General features: G+C 40.2%; 1 protein-coding gene across 1 annotated transcript in view; it reads right to left on the bottom strand.

Moving 5' to 3' along the window:
- GRAMD1C (GRAM domain containing 1C) overlaps positions 1-18,231 on the bottom strand; it is a 55,189-nt gene that overhangs the window by 15,421 nt on the left and 21,537 nt on the right. Inside the window, 6 exon segments of the mRNA XM_082074721.1 lie at positions 1,154-1,316; positions 4,908-5,028; positions 6,154-6,272; positions 12,860-12,940; positions 14,324-14,419; positions 16,201-16,304. Coding sequence (XP_081930847.1) covers positions 1,154-1,316; positions 4,908-5,028; positions 6,154-6,272; positions 12,860-12,940; positions 14,324-14,419; positions 16,201-16,304 — 684 coding nt within the window.

An 18,231-nucleotide genomic window follows, 5' to 3' on the forward strand; every position in this document is an offset into this window, starting at 1 on the left:
GCCATTCCCTTGGGTTCTGTCATTGGTCACCAGAGAAAAGAGACCAGCGCCTGCCTTTCCTCCTCCCCTTGTGAGGAAGCTGCAGCTGCCATGAGGTCTCCCTCAGTCTCCTCTTTAACATAACATCCACCACAACTTCAGTGAGCTGTTTGAACAACTGCCGCCCTTTGGCACAGAAAAGTTCCCCACAGTAAGTGAAAAGCTCAACTTAGAAGAGTGAGAATTTGTCAGCTGTGGGACCACAAAACAAGCACCCACAGACCTCAGCACAAGTCTCACTGTCATCCAGCCTGGGCAGAAGGCATGCTCTGGCCTTACTCTCTCCCCAGGATGTAGCAGAAACACTCATACCCAAACCAGTATGGAACATACAGCTGTGCTTCTCTCTCCTACAGTGAGAAGAAAGGAAGCACATAATAGCCAAGTTACAATCTCTGTACTACTGTGGTATCCAAGTTTCTTCTCAGGTTGTACTGGGTAATGAGGTATGAGTTATGAGGATGGTATATTAGGATCCATTAATATACTAACTTTGTTGGCACATGAAGCATATGCTACTCCAAGATACATGTTAAGGTGGTTTTATTTTCAGACCAGATTCAAAATATGCACAATACACTTCTGAAAGCTGGGAAGTTGTCTTGTTTGGACCTTCAGTGAGTTCCTCAGCTTACTCCACCAATAACATTAAAGTCCATATGGCTTAAAAAAGCAGAAGTGTAAAGAAGCGGGGGGGGGGGGGGGGGGGCGGTAATCTTTCAGAAACTGCAGAACAGTCTGAAATATTTCCCCTCAGTTCCTAAGAGTGAAAACAAAAAAAAGAAAAATATTTGAAATACCTGTGAGAGCATAGAAAGTGAACAAACACCACTGCATTGTTGATAAACTTTTTTTAGTTTAAGCTGTTAGCAACTCTTTACCCACCAAATGAGAAAAAGCAAAACCACAATTTGTTTTCATTCTAAACAACCCCAACAATTTTTTTTTTCTCCCTAGAAACTAAGTAAGATATAAAGATATTTTCGCTGCAATTCTGTGAAACAGATGAGCAAACAAGTTCCATAAGATCAGAAAGTTCTCTAACATGCTCCACAAGTGAGATGGAACACCAGAGTCAGGTTGTCTTACAGATCACAATTGTTAAGAAATTTACCTTCTTCACTGTCTGAGGCACTGCTCTTCTCTGGGAGATTTTCATTCTCATTCAGGTCCAAAGACTTTTCTAGAGACCTGCTCCTGACTAGCTTAACAGGTTTCCTTTCTGAAGATGGAAGAGGGCTCTTCTTTATTTTCTTCTCACTTATGGACTCCTCCACCTGAAACAACCAAGAGCGGGGAGGGAGGGAAAAAAAAAAACACATCCATAATCACAGACCATTTAAGAGAAGGGAAAGATACTGTCGAAGAAAGGAATATAAAGGAAGCCACAAGTTCTATCTGCTCAATTACCACACAGTCTAGCACTAATCTCTCCCTCATTCCCCTACCCCAACCTTCCTTCCTCTTTATTTCAAACTTTCACTTTATGTGGTAACAAGTGACATACTTGGTCATCTGTACTGTCATACATAGAGCTGCCTTAAAAGGGACAGTTTAGTCCCCATCCACTGACCAGCACAGTTTGGTCCCCCTCTCTGCATCAACACTAGCATTTATAAATTCATTAACACAGATTATTTACTTTTTATTGATCAGGCTAGTTTTTTCTTGCCAGTTTAGCAAGGGGTCCAACAATCCTGAGGGGAAGCACAATGAAATACACAGGGCCTCCCTTTTTTCCAGCAAGATTAGATAATACCAATTATATAGCTGAAAGGTGTTCTTAATTTGTAGGGCACCATAATACCCTTCGACAAAAATGAAAAAGTTTTAAAACACTGTCTACAGCCATTCTACCTATAAAATGTTGCTTCTCAGGAACAAAGCAATGGAATATCATTTGCCATCTCCAATATATACGCAGAACATCCTCCAAAATATCAGTCACTGAATCAACAATGCAGCTCTTGACCCTAAACTATAATAACTGGTGGCTAAGCTTACATGCCATTGCACAATTCAAAAAGTTATTTCTAGTAAGACTGTATGCCCAAGGTTTGTACATCTCAAAACAGCACTCAAGAAGCTTGGCTACTAGCTGTGAATCATAGTTTCCATTCTAAACCTCTCCTCAAATCTCCCATTGCCTCCAGCAGAACAGCTGGTAGTACAGTCCCCCCATATGCAGTTGTACACAGACAATAATAAATAAGATTAGGCCTTCTCAACTGAGTAGTTCAAATTCATCTGCAATACCATCATCCCTAAAGATTATTCAGCACCGATTCAAAAAAGCAAGAGCATCCGCTACTTGAACAGTCATAATGTACTTCCTGTACTCCTTGGCTTTTTTCAAAATAAAGACCATTTGCTTTTTTGTGTAACTGATGGCCATTAGTAGAAGGTGGGTGGATAGAAAACAGGCATAAATTTGACTGCGGTATAGGTAGGCAAAAATACTCCCTCAAGGTCAAAAAAAAAAAAAAAAAAAAGACAGACTGCATCAGGAAAGCAGATCAATTAACAAATGCTTCTATTGAAAGAAGCAACCATGCCTACGGTTATATTCAGTCACACAATAGAAATAGTACAGACCCAACATTTCAATATCAAAAATATTCTACCAAAACATAAAGAAGACTGAAAGGAACTAGTTGTGGTTAAACAGTCTAAGAACCGACACAGATCCAGCACAAATCCAAGGAACTCTCATTGCATCTTGAACTGGTGAAGATCTAGTGAACAGGTGGAGCTCTCACCAGCAGTACAAAAGCAGTCCCACTATGCCATGGGCAGAGCAGAAAAGTCAGGCTCAAGTCCGAAGACCAGAGCAACAGCTCCTATAAAGAAAGCCTTTTGTGATGTTAGGGACAAGTAAATTCATACCGAAACTTTTGAAATAATTGATCAACTCAAATGTAGTTTCCTCATTTCTATTTTTTTTTTTTCCTAAAGAGTAATGATTTTAAGATCTGTCAGCTGGAATTAAAGGTGTATGATTTCTTCCTTATGTACATTTATCTCCTGAGCTAGCCAAGTACCACTAAGCTCTGTGTCAAGGCTTTTCAGCTTTTTAACCTGGGAACAGAAGGCCCCAGGATTGGGAGACTCTAAGGTCTCCCTGCATGGGGTGGAGGGAAGATGGTTGATTCAGACAGTCAATAAGGTGATTCCTACATTGTGAACACACATGCCATGACTGGTGTTGCACGCAGACTTTCTTTAATCAACTACAGACAGCTATCAACAATATTTTTTCCAAGACAGGACAAGCAACTCTAGCCAACACCTCCACCATTTCACGTCTCCCCCTGTAGAGAGCTTTGAGACTTACTTTGCCTATGACAGCAAGAAAAGAAGGGGTCAAGTCTCTTTCTCCCCAGTCTTTGGAAGATGATTCAACACGTTTTGTATCATCAATGCCATCATTTTTGATAAATGCCTTCTCAGCACTACTGCATCCTCCTATTGCCCCCTGTGCTTCTACAGCATTTGCTGTGATCCTGGGCTTGTACAGAATATGTCCATATTCTTGAGAAGTGCCAAGTGACACACATAGCTGTACACAAGCATTATGTATTTTAGTTACATTGAAACAGTAATCTAAACAGTTTAGTTATATATTTATCAAGACTGCATTTTTACACTATGATCAAAGGACTTTTAAAAAGCCATTTATTCAAGGGAGAATCCTATAATTTTTCCTTGTGTACAAACCAAATCCCAAGGCATTACTGCTTACCAACACACTCAATTAGATTTAGCACCTGTAAGAGACACCTCTGGGTTGGCACTCAGTATGGTAAACAAAACTTCTTTTTCAGGAAGAGCAATTATTTTTACATGACACGGTCTTTTCCAAATTAAGACTTATGAGTCCAAACCAAGACTACCTGGCTAGATTTTTAGTTATCATAAAGAGCCCAAATTCCACCAGCATCCACAGACCTCTCTCACAGCTCTCTAAAAATCTTGTTTTATACTGCTAGGATTTCCATGAGCAATATCCATCATCTGATTCACTAAGTTTTTAACATCTGACAAACAAATGCTGTTTGCTGGGTATGAGCCTCCAGCCATCAACTTGGATTTTGGCAAAACTATTTAAAGCCTTCTTAACCTCCAGATCATTTTCAGCAAGTGACAAAAACCTAGAATATTTATATGGGAGTAAAAACTATTACAAGTACCTCCTTTTTTCCACCTCCAATTTTTCCAAAGCAGAAACAGTAATTAGGTACCCAAACCTAGTGAATTTTACAAGAAACACTTAAGCACTTTATTTGCTTTTTCAAGATACTTCCCTTGGAGTATCTATTAATCACAATAAAATGTCCATAGCCTTTCAGGACCCCCAAGTACACCCAACACACCTCATACCGCTACTAATGTGCTTGCCCTCCCGACCAGCTAAGTACCTTCATAAATTCATACAATATCATGAGTGAAACACCCATGCTTGCTCAGTTGCATTAATCCAAGGCATTAAGGGAAAACTCATCTTTACTATATCCAAGTGTGGGGTTTTTTTTAATCTTCTTTCTGAAATATTTCCACAAATCTAAGTTTCAAAAAGGTTTCATGTACTCACAGCAGCAGACTGACCTTTTGACATGGCTGAAACTCACACCAACAATTTTCTCTTATACGGAATTCTCTTATACGTTAATTTCCAAATTGAAGAGATATTATTGAAACCTGAAGATATTAATCCCAAGTTTCTGACTATCTTCTAGACTACCATGAATCCTCACAGGCTTCTTTAGATTACGTTCCACATGTATTACAGATATGTGCTCACAGATATACAAGTTAAGCACATATACTTATCAGTTACAAACAGTAAGAAAGGCTGTGTCGGCACTTACTCCTGGCAACGTGCGGCTATTGAGCGATTCTCCTTCTGTCTGAAGCGTGGGTTCCCGAACTAAACCAATCATTTTAGGCAGTTTTTCATCCCTTTCTCCAGAATCATCACAAATGGTGGATCTGTCCAAAGCAAAAAGGAAGATTAGCTTTGGAGATAGCTTCTCATGTGTGATTTTTGCATTCAAACCATGGCTGTTCAGCTAATATTAAAAACTACCGACTCATTCTTCCTACATCTGGCTCATTCTCTCCAGCTGTTCTCCTCCCACTAGCTACCTCTCAGAAGATTAAGCTTCTGACCATGAAGTTAGTAAAACCAAGCATTGGTGCAGAGAGAAGTGAGTGCTGTTGGAAAAGAGGAAACAGAGATAGCTTAGAACAAATTTGGAAACAAAAAGTTTCAAGAAAATTGACGACAACTTTTTTTCCTGCATCCCTACTCCAGAGTTGCAAAGTAGTGCATTTTTTTCATTTTTTTAATAGGACATCTTCCCCCCGAAGTATTTAATAGGACATCTTTTGCAACTTGCAGCAAACTTTAGATTCTTTTTTCTAACAAACATACTCAGATAACACAGGATTGAAGAGAGACATAAATTACATTGTTCAGTTTTGTAGAGCCATACTTATTTACATACATATACACAAATTAAAGCCCCATTATTAGATTGACACTGGCAGTTCATAGGTAAGTTCACATTTGTTCCAAAAAAATCAAGGCAAATTTTTTTTTTAAATCCACATACCATTATGTTATACCAGCTTCCTAACTGAAGCTAAGGACAATACAAAAATAAGCTAAGACCTCAGATATCAGGAGAACAAAGCAAAACACAAGTGTTGCAGTCTCCATAGAGGAGGGGAAAAGGTGTCTGAACATTATATATAGCTCCATTCCATTCAGTCCTTCCATATTGTTGAAGGGTGTACAGATCCTAACTAGACACCATCATGATAAAACATTGCTATATAAGCCATCCTGCTGATACCCCCAAGCAGATCCAGGGAGAACAAGGTCCTCCTATCTCCTTCCTCTAAGGGGCCTCAGCTGTGCTCCTACTCTTTTAGACAATGAACACAATGAGGTTTTTATGCACGCTCAGTTTATGTAGTTCAGTTCTTTGCATTCTCTAACTACAGGATTAAACTTTCTAGTAAGGCTACAGCAGCACTTTGGGAAAAGAATTTTTAAGAGGGCACTGCTTCTCCCCAAGTATTTCATAAAGCTTTATAGCCTCCCCTTACCGAGGCTGCCCGTTGTCCTCAGACGATGAGTGGAAGCTCTCCATCTCCTCACTGTTCAAGCCCAGCTCAGAGCCATAGCTCTGGTGCACCAACTGCCAGAATTCCTGCTTGGTCAGCTTCTGAAAGAAAGCAAGCTAGTCAAGAGCTACTGTACAGGACAGTAAGGCACAAGAAGTAAAACAGTAAGAAGTTTTAATTACGCCACAGCCTTTAACCTCAATTCTGACAAGGACTGAAAGCATTTAGATATCACATTTCAAGATTGGATTTCAGCATTTTGGGGTACTGTACTCCTGTCTGCTCCATATTCCCAACCCATTGCTGTTTAACCAATAATATCAGACATGAGAAAAACTTATTTCAAGAAAACACACTTGTAGCCACCACTTGCTTCTTCATACACCTCCAATTTTTTCACAGATATCTTCAAGGTAGCCACCTTGAATTTCAGTTGATGCAGCAGAAAACCAGTAACTGGTAGACAGCCAGGGACTCCCTCTTTGATCTTTGGCAAACAGCTTAATAGATACTTGCCCGTTTCCTCAGGATGCTCAGAGTGCTTTATAAACGGTGAGAGGCTAACATTTCAGTCACTACAGACAATGATGTCTAGGTCAGCCAACCCTTTTGCCAAGGTGAGACAGGAGGTCCTTGCTTTTGGAATAACAGCAAAACACCTTTTACATAAAATAGTTGCTTTTACTCAGTAACTGTGTTACTTTGATTCTTCACTAACTCTTCTCTTCCTCTATAATATCTCTGCCCTGCTCCATGAATCCTCACAGTTACTGGGATATATTTAAGTTTGCTCAGAGCATGAGAAAAGTCAGGAAGTGGAGGTAGTATGACAAACTTATCAGTAATGAAAGCAAATAATTTCAAAGTCCACTTCAGCTGTAAAGGCTTAAAAAAAAAAACAACCCACAAACAAAAAAAAAAAAAAAAAAAAAAAAGAAAGAGAAAGGAAATAAGGTTCTGGGATTTAGTAGAGCTCTGACAGCAATACTAGCAATCTTAAGAAAGAGACATGACACTGGAAAATGTGCCTCAGCCACAATCCATATTGATCAAGGGAACAGACCTGTGCTAATGAGGCAGTAACACAAGTGCTGCTTACTATTTGCATGAAAATATCACATTAAATACCCATACATTATTTAAAGAGCTTTTAAATGATCCCCTCCACCTCCTTGCTCCACCTGTAGAGTGTTATACTACTTGCAATCTTAGACAGACATAAAACATCTGACCCACAAGCAGGAATGCAAATGCACAACCATACGCACCCTCACCGCTCTCCCCTCGGGACCGCCGGCACCTACCCACCCCCCCCCTCCTCTCTCCCACTCCCCGCGCTGTGTCCCACCCAGAGGGCCCCTGTCGCCCCGCATCGCGACAAACCTGCCGTTTCCCGCCGGGCAGCGCCGCTCCCGGGACACCCCGGGCCCCGCCGGCCGCCGCCGCCGCACTCCCACTTCCTGCTCGGCGGCGGGGCCCGGCCGGGGCCGCCCTCCCGCTCCCCCGGCGGCGGCTCCCGCCAGCAGGACCATGGCAGCGCCTTCCCCGGCAGCCCCTACCCTCCGCTCGGTCGGGGCGCCGCCGGCCCCCGGTGACGGCCCCAGGGGGAGCGGGGCACTCGAGGGCATCGCCACGGCGCCCGTCCCCGTCGCCAGGACAGCCACGGGTGTCCCTCTGCTCCCGCGCACTCGGTGCGGGACCCCCGCATTGCATCGCAAGGGAGCCTCTCCCCCGCCAAAGAGGGGGAAAGCGTGCGAGGGTCAGGGCAAACCCAGCGCAGTTCACGTTATTCCCTCAGCTATTTTCCAGCAGAACAAGGTTTCAGGCTTTTCAGAAGGTGGCTGGCACAAGCATCCTATTGGTAGAGATCAGTTTCAAGGTATTTAATCCTACCAAGGGCAAAGTAAACATTAAAACACAAAACACACATAATAAAGCAAGGGTCGTAACAGCTAATACCAGCCTCCCTCTGCTATGGGGGTTTGTTCTACAAAGCAATGTAGTGCTAAAAACACATGCATCAACATACAGCTGCCTTACTTTCCGCAGGCATGCTGTCTTTTGGAGCTGTAAACTCATAACCGCAACCAACTGCCTACAGCTGTTTGCATTACTGGCTAAAACATGAGAAGGCATTACATGGTTTCAAAATATGACTGAGGTGTATATGTCTTTAGACAGCACACCTTTCAAACAGAAATTAAAGGACAGAAACAAAGCCACTTTCACTTCCGTGGCTCAGCATTGCTAGTGCCTTTATTTCCAACCATAATAAAATAACTGGGAAATAGCTGAAGTCACTAATTAAATTCACCAGCATGTTCTGCACCAGTCTGTGGGCAAATCAGACTGCCCTTGCACAGAGAGCTCAACAGCTTGAAGGAAAGCAGAGAAACTTCAAGCTAGGCATTTTAGGAATCTATAAAGCTGTTTCCTGTGGTTTTATGAATCGATGTTACCAACTTCTGCTTCTAAAACAGGATTCTTGCACTCTGCTCAATTATTCCTACCTCAGCTAGACATAATTAGTTGTTAATGGTCACAGCCCAAGATCAAACCAGACTTGCTTTATTGTATCAGAAAGGATTAGTTCTGAAGGCAAAGGAAGGCACAAGTTTTCTGGGTCAGATTTCTGCTTCTGAGAGGATGGTTTCAGCAGCTCTGAAGCTTGAAAGGCTGAATCTAAACATGAATTACTTTGCCCACTCAAGCTGATGGTCTACACCATCTTTTCCCCGCTCAGTTCTCTTTGTATACAAAAGTAAAGGCTACAAGATGCAGCCAGGATACATTTTTGTGTTTTCAATAACACATCATAAAACATCAATACTTGATTTCGTGCTAAACGAAGTGGTGGCATGGCACAAGCAGTACTACAGAATAGCACCAACATAAGCAAAGACACCGATTTTTACCCCCTATGGACAGATGCAGAAATAAGAACAAGACACTCTGTACAGGTTTACTCCAGAGACAACCCCCCAGAAACACACCACACACCCACCAGGCAACTCTGATGTGGCAGTCTGTCTGATCACTTGTTCCCAAGGGAAAACATCAAGCTCCGCTCTAACTGCCCAACAACTCAAGCCTTCTTTGATCGGTAAAACAACCCTCCATTGCACACAAAGGTGCAAATAAACATCTCCTTTTCACAAACTTCCCTGAGAAGCTGCCAGGGAAGGCCAAATTGCTGTCCTGGTTTCACGTTTGTCACAAGAAGCACAGCTCATCAGAAATTCTGGTTCCTTCTCACACCTCTAGACTTACCTGCTAAAATGTCTCTGGAGACAGGTGCAAATCTCTACCCAGCAAAGCATAAGAACAACAACAGGAAAATAAATCCAACTCCAAGGAAGAGGACTCATGGGAATTGAGACCAATTAAGTTAAGATCTTGTTCCACTAGAAATAAGGAGCACTGTGTTTGTTCGGGATTTGAATGACCTGCCTAATTAGATTTTAATTTGTTCCTTCTCCCTTAAACTGAAAGGATATTTGACACCTATAATCTTTAGAAGAATAAAGCAAAAGTATAAATGTAATTCCTTTTACTGTCAATAGCAGCGATCAGTAAACTTGTTTCACCAATCTGAAAAGTCTGTTACAAAACAGGAATTTTGGCTGATTTTATAAACTGATGTATTATTGAAAGCCTTAGTGGATGTGGAAGCAGCTATCTGTTTTATCAAGACTGGTATCATGTCTCTTCCAGACCCACATTAATGACTCCTTATTTTCCATGATGCTTCCCCTTTGACCAGGACCATTTAAAATACAATGGCAAAGTAAAAGCCTAAGAGATTCTGAGCACATTTTGTAATAGGAAAAAAAAAAAAAAAAAGTAGAATTTTCCTTTAAAGAAAAAGTATTTACATGGATATTCTGAAAAACATAGCTTAAGAAAGGACTATCATAAGAGGAAGGTACTCACTGATTCCCAGAGGATCCAAAGTTGAAGGGCACCAAATGCACAGTATTGTACTCTAAGGAAGATCTGAAGAAGCAGCTATGAACTAGAAAATTACAACTCGGGTAAGTGGACCAGAAGTCCTATCAGAACAGTGGCTCCAAGCTGAGGGAGAGCATCCTCAAGGCCTAAGTAGGTTTAGGCATGGAATAGCATATAACCATTTACTGTTTTCCCTTACACAACACAAAGTAAACAGCAAGTAATTTCTAACAGAAAGGCAGACTTTCCAGAAGACTCCTTGCTCAGCTGTTTAGGGCACGCAACACTTAAGAAGTACAAGGCAGAATGGCCACAAGATGGAGATCTGGGAAAGGGCATGCTGACCCTACTGAGAGGTTCTGCAGAGGACCAAAGCTTCAGGTATATCAGGTAAAGAAGGTAGGTCACTCTTCAGAGGTGAGACTTCATAACATGAAATCTCTGCCCAGGAAGCACTGAAGAGGCCAGAGCCTGAAAGCAACCTCTGCACAAACATGATCTGAAGCAAGTGCAACTACAATACCTTGGATCCAAATTCTGCAAACTGGGGATTATTTACCTTCAGGTGGCACAAACCATCACTATTGGCAGCTGCACTCAGAGTTATACTTCTGACAACACCAGAATTACTATATTTCATAATATAACAGTTGGATGTCATCTCCGGGTCTAGCAGATACACTCCAAATAAAAACTAAGTTATCCATAGGCTTTAAAATATTTAGCTATCTGCAGAGGAAACATTAAAACCAGCTCCTTTTGGAACTGGTTCCAGAGTGAGATTTGGGTTTTTTTGTCACAAGTCTTACAAATTCTGAAAGGATCATTTTGACCACTGAAGGTTTCATATTGCACACCATGCCGGAGCCTCAAGATGTTCGAGATCTCTTTCAAACGTATACTGTCCCTGCCATGGTGGGGGATGGCAAGAAAGCCACAAAACTGTTTGGATGGACCAACTGCTTTGTTTTGGCAACAGGTGAGTGGACAGCTGTCATTCTAGCAGAGTCAGTGGATCCAGCTCTAACAGCTTCAGATTCTACTTTCACCTCCTCAGTGTCCCTCTATAGCTTGATCTAGTTTGGTTAAAGAAGGGAGAATCATAGACTGACAGGTGACTCAAAATCTATTCTAGCAAAGAATCAGACATCACTAATACATTGGGAAAGCAGGAATTCAACCCAACAGGAATCCTGTTCTAAGAAGCAGCTCCAAACACACCACATCAAAAAAAACAAACTAAACCAACCAACCAAAAAAAACCCCACAATACCAACTACGTATACTTCATGGTAATACTCTATTTTACAACTGAGAACTCCAAGTAGATGTTCACATAACAGACTTGCCTTTCAACATACTTCAGCGAGGATATAAGAAAGCTAATAGCAAGATTAGATAGAAAGAATGATGAGAATTCCAAAACTACACAGATGCACTGGTCCCTAAAACCTGCTGGCTTAATTTCATTTTACATGCTGTCCAAACCTTCTACTTTCATATCTATCCTGTAGTTACTGCTCTGAAGTGAGTAATTGCTCCTAATGTGACATTCATTTCCATGGCTAAGAGTAGAAATGCACACAAAAAAAACCTAACACTGAACAGCACAGAAGCTTGTTGCCTGTGTTCCAGACACATGGATAGGCTTGTAGACCTGAATGGCCATACATTCACTCTCCAGCACCACAAAGTAACCGAAGTCAATTAGCATTCCTGATAAAGTTGCCTAACAAAAGAAAAGAAGGTCACATAGCTAGTACATTGTGGTTTTTTTGCAGTGCTACTGCTGGGTTCAAGACAAGATGGTTATGATCTTACAGTTAAATAATATTGTATTTGATGAGGGACAAGAGGTTTGCAGGAAACATTGGTTTTGCCTTAAATGGCACTTTCCTTTATTTTCAATTTTTGTTTGACGAAAAGTGCCTCTATTCTGCCCTAAAATTTATCTAACAAAAAATCCGTGTGGGTACTATTAATACATAAGTAGTACAACTGCTTTAACCTTTAGGGACTATTGTAGTGCAGTTATACATGGATATTTCAGTGTTCAATTGCAACCGTGTTGAAATATTTAAACAAGAGTCATAAACAGGAAGAAATTGGTTTACAAAAACTGCATTACTTACAGTGATGTTCTGCAAAAGTGTTGGTACATTTTTAGAAAGAAGATTAGCTTAAGTGTCCACAAATTGGAATATAAATCAAGCTAACTAGCAGAAGTTGCCAAAATGCACTTCCATATCATACAGCCTGCCTTTATTGCATTTATTCAAGGTCAGGGGAGTTGTAATGAGTTGGTTGGCAAAGGTTCAGCTAGCTTATCTGGGAAGGTGACTTTCAGTTTTTCCCTTAAAAAGAAAAAAGCTTTCACTGAAAAGCCTCTTGCCTTTTTGATCACAAATTAGCCATAGAAAATGTGAAGCAAATGCATGCCAATTTAGTAACATCTGCTTGAGTTGGTAGTGAAGAGAAGCATGCAACCTAACTTCAAAGAGAAAATTCTCCATCAACAGCAAAGTTGTAGAGGGCAGCATGAGAAGGAAAGGATGTGAAGGTTATCTAGGATCTTAAGTACAAGGAGCTGAAGGAGAAAATTAAATTAGATTTCTGTGTCAGAAAGAAAAAGCTAATTTCCTAAGGGTAGTCTCCTAACCTCCAAAGACACATCTGCTTACATTAGAAAAAGATTATTTTGTTACTTAACCAGAGATACCAGCACTTACAAGCCTACCTTATCCAGCAACACATTCTGCCATAAGCGGAAGATACTGAGGTAGCTTCTGTCTCTTGCACTGAATGATGTGAAGAAAAACTGCAGGAAAAACAAAGTGCAAAATGCTCATTTGTCAGTATTTTCAAGATACCTTGAATGTCCTAATGATTTCAGCAATGGCATGCTCCTCTTGCATTCAGCAAACCTGGGTTCATATTCCTCACACTCCACACATTTTCTCTCTTTTAGTAAGTAAGCATTAGTTTCCCCAATATCCACATAGTTTATAATGACAATTGCTCTTCTGGGCATCCAGTTGCAATCATTGGTACCTTTGGTATAAAGGAAGAGCTTGCCCTTAACTAACTACAGTGTTACATCTTTCTCCCACTTCCAAATAGGAGGTGGGGAGAGGGAAAAAGGGAGGAAGGGAAAGGGGGAGAGCAAAAAAACCCCCAAACATATGCCTATTTCTTCCAAGCCACAGCCCTTTCCATCTTTCCACTACATATTCCTTTACTAATCTTTTCACATGAGAAGATGTGAAATTAAAATAACTAAAATAGGAGATCAAAATAGATGCATCATTTGCAGTATTAAAATCTTTCCCATTTGAAAGTTTGCCTAGCAGAGAAAGAAGTTTATCTTCCTTGATGATGAAAGTTAATATTTAATAAATTGAGAGGAAATAGTCAAATACAAGGAATCACAGTCTGATCACAGAGAACAGTTTCACATTCACCCTGGAAACCTATTCTCTCTATTCAGCTAAGAATTATTATTTTCAAGGCATTCACATATGTATCATGAAGTGTGTTGCATATAAGAACATTCTGCATCACACTTTTCAGTTTTTCAAAGTACACACCCAAAAACTACACCTCCCAGAATATAAAATTGCATGTTCTGTGGGTAGATTTCTCCATGACTCGAAATCCATGATATTGCAGCCCTTTTGTTTCCAGCAGTTTTCTTCCAGGTGCACTTCAAATCCAGCAAGATCGCAAAAATATCGAACTCAAGAACATAAGTTCTGAACTAATGCCCTGAACTTTTAGTTTTCAAACGGCTTTCCTTTGAGTACCAGTGGGACAAAATCTTCCTTACTTTCTCATTACTGCATCAACACTACTAGAGGATTCTGCCACTAAAGATCAACTGTCGAGCCAACACGCACAGGGACCAAAACACCAAATGCATCTTCTATTCCTAATCACATTAAAAGGTTTGACAGGGAAGTTGCTTATACAAACTTAAAACTACAACGAGTGCTCTGTGTCCCAGACATTATCATTAAAAAAAAACCCAGCACAACACAAAAAAACCCACAACACCAAACCAAACTAACAAACAAAAAAACCACCAAACCCCACACCAAAAAAACAAACAAAACCCAAAACAAACAACTACAAAAACAACAACAACAAAAAACACAAAAAACACACAAACAAACCCCCCAAACATTTAAATACAGGTTTTCACCTTCTCTCCTTTTGTTGCTATTTGTATGGCATTTGGAATAAGCCGAGCAGTCTTCTCCTTTGTCATGAAAGTGATATCCTTCAAGGCAATAGAAATCTACGTAGAAAAAGATTTTATAAGACATATTAAAAATAACTGTTAAGACTAAAAATCTACAAAGTCACAGAGCAAGCAAGAGGAACTCTAACCTCAAACCCTGGCATGCAATTCAGTTGAGATCAAAAAGGCAATTACTGTCTCTACTTGCTGACCTTAACAACAAACATTCCAAAGTAGAAGCAAGTTAAGATGACTTAAGAGTAACCTTTTCTTTCACACTAGGACCAGGGAAGCAAGTAGCTCACTCTTCTTCCCTTGTGCTCCTCCAGCAACACTTTAGGATTAAGGGCACAATCCCAACCTCATATAAACCACAGATCTGAAAGCCAGTCCCAGTTGGTACACTACACATAAGGCAGGACAGAGATCAGATATCAGACTATCTTGGCTATGCCATCTCTCAAAAGTTTGTAATCTAGTCCATTTTCACAAAGGTTTATTTGCAGTCCATACATTGCAAGGAAATCTTCCTACTTAGGTGCATTTGCCTTGCATATTAGTTCTTGGAACATTCCTGTTTAGAAGAGTATGGTGTTACTGGCTGCAACGACCCATTTCCTTTCAGCCTAGCTCCTTCCCCTGAAGATAAGGCTGTGCTGTTGGTCAGCTTAGAGAAAGGAAGAACATCTAGTTAGATCTTGCTTGGTCCTGTGAGTGTAGAAGGTCCTCCACTTACTCTCTCTGTCTGTATCAAGATAGCCTGCTAAGGAGATCCCAAAACTTGGCTCTACCATTGTAACTGATGAGCTCAGATTGCCTTAACATTTTGCTCAAGATATCACTCTGCTGGACAAGCAGGAACAAGCTACCAGGACGTATGCTGTTTAGGCTGAAAAAAAAGAAATCAGTCTTTGCACAGTTTATATATTCAATGGTGTATTTTTTTAAATGTCATCTCTACAAGAAACATTCAATCATCAAATCCATCTGATGAAATTAAGCTCAGTTTTCAGTTAAAGCATTTCTACACCCTGCCTTTGTCTAAAGAACATGAGCTATTTGTTGTCTGTCCTGTGAACTTCAGAGCACATGACAGAATTTAAGAGATTAACTTAAAGTATGAGCAGTATCACAGCTGCAGAACATTTTGACACATCTCCATTACCTATTAAGTAGGTTACCTTCCCTCTCCCATTCATTGCCTCATGCTATTTCTAGGGCAGATGCAACAACTGCTTAAATCAAAAATTTTAACTCATTCATCTAATTTGACAGAAATAGAGGGCCAACATGTCACCAATATCTACTTTTGCTCATACTGTTCAAAAGCTATAGATCACAACATGAGAACTTGCAGAGGTCATTTATATATTCTTTTCAGCTCTTCTTAGATGCTGATATTTACATGCAAGACTAAACCAAGTCAAGGTTCAATATTGGAGAGTTTTTGAACAGGGCAACACCATATACTGTATCATGCTCCTGCTCTTATGGGAGAACATTATATGGTACAATCCTTTATAGAGCAACTCTCCATGGCAAGGAGAGGCCAACCATTATGCAGAAATGTAAAGGATAAGCTTCAGTGTAACTCCTGACCTCCTTCCTATGCTGAATGACTGACTGAGCAGGCTTACTTCAGCGTTCAAATGTCTCCAATGCTACTCACATTATACAGAGCAACAGATCTGCATTTCCACCAGGGATGCAGGCTCATTCTTTTCAGTGCAAAGTTACTAGCATGAGATTGACAGGATAGGATTTGTTTGAGGGACTTTCATATCCTGATAGTCCAGGACAAAAAAGAAGTGGAATCCAATTGAGCTAAGAGATCTTACTGTGGTCTCCCATCGGAAAATGTTGCTGTGGAAGCAGAGCCAGTTTTCAGAGAGATACAAACGTCCTTGCAGCAGAATATCCTTCTGGAGTGCACAGGCATAATCTATGTATAGAGAGCAAGGGCAAGTTTAATTACTTATTGCAGCTCAGTTGACCCAAACCTGTTAACTTAAAATGAGATAAAGGTATTACAACACAAATCAAAAAAACAAAATACAAACAAACAAAACAAAACACACATTTCTTTCAGTCTTCAAGTCTGTGAAGGCAGACTTGTACTGTGTTGCATCCAACCCAGACCACTGTTCTGGGAACTCCCCAATACCAGAGCTGATGGAAACATCTGTTTGAGGACAGCACTTCCTATATCAACTCCTTGTGCATTACCCATATTTTCAGAGAAGAGGTATCAGGCAAGATCAGAAGTAGATGGGAGAAGTATTCATAAGTCAAATTTCAAAGCACCCAAACAACTGAATACACAAATGTTTTATACCATAACAGATTACACTGTCAGCTCTTACATAACAGTAGTTCATATGCTGCAGTAAGATAATTTTCCACTAAACAGTCTTATCACTAGCTAAAAGTACCTGCAGACTGAGACACTAAATGGCACCTTGAAGCTATCCAGTTCTTCAGGCATAGCATAGTTTCAGAAACTGAATGTCATTTTTATTATGATACTGCCTCTGGCTGAAACATCCCAACTGACAAACATATTTCATCTAGAATGCAATTACCCATCATCAGATACCTGCTAATTAAGAACAAGAGCAGATTATTTGGTTACACTTCATAAAAACCTCTTTGAGGGAACTTCCATAATTTCAAAGCTTGAATATTCAATCAAAAGGAATTTTCAGAAGTACTACTGCTAGAAAGACAGACAGACCCCTTTTGGAAGCACCAACCTAAAGAAGGTAACTTTATGTATAGAAAATACCCAGGAGGCACCTATTCATACAGTATAGTAATGATTTTAACTTCAGAAATATCAAAGTGTTTTGTTATTTTGAAAAGCTTTGTACCTGGTATTGTCTGAGCCAGAACTTTGATTTTACGTACAAGAAGATCATCAATACAGTTCTTGTTCAAGTACCAAGAGGTTCAAAAGTCCCTCACCATCCTAACTCCAAGGCAGGCCTGCATCTGCAGAATCTTTTATTATTTTTAAAATTCTCTTCGGTTTTCCCCTCAAATAATCAAGTGGAAATTAAGTTTATTGCAACAATCAATGAGGCATGTATACAAGTCCTTGGAGACATGACTGCAAATGAAATTACATGAACTAAAAGAAATCCAAACAAATAATGCATGTTTAAAGAGAAGTCAGATACCAAAATGCTGGGAGAGCAGGGAGAAGGAAAGCAGCAAGAGTTTGAGGTTAAGGACTTGAGGAAAGCATTACCAAGAAGCCTGCATTCAACTTCCATGTTTGGGGGAGAGAGAAGGATTCAAATTTATAAATACTGGAGTACTGGGCAAATGATGAGCAACACCACCATGACCCACCCACACAAAAGAGAATATCAAAACAAAGGCAGAGATTAGCATTTCTCCTTCTAAGTTTTCAGATCCAGTAACCTAAGATGCTGCTGGTAAACAACATTTTCAGACAAATTAAAGTTAGTGGCACTCCTTTAAAATCCCAATTTGAAAGCCTAAGCAATTGTTCTTTCATTATAAGAAAAGATTTATATTTCCTATAATCTTTATATACTGTGCTCATTACAGTGGAATAGTAGCTTTTTTTTAACAGCCAAGTTAACAACTGGAGCAGTTACAGCTTTTTGATGAACAGCAGCAAGTAATTGCTTCTTTGAGCACTGTAGAGCCTATGATAAGCTTCCCTGCATCAAGCAAAGGAAAAGCTCTTTGCTTGGAGGATGCAAAAAGTCCTTCCAAAGGAGCATTGGTTTTTATAGAGTAAAAAAAAAATGTATATAAATAATGACTTAGCTTACAATGGAGCAGGTGCTACATTGTTGAGATTAATCCATCACTAAATCTTTCTCCAAGTCCTAGGC

This window comes from Streptopelia decaocto, assembly GCF_964273445.1.
Source record: "Streptopelia decaocto genome assembly, chromosome: 1".
NCBI lineage: Eukaryota > Metazoa > Chordata > Aves > Columbiformes > Columbidae > Streptopelia > Streptopelia decaocto.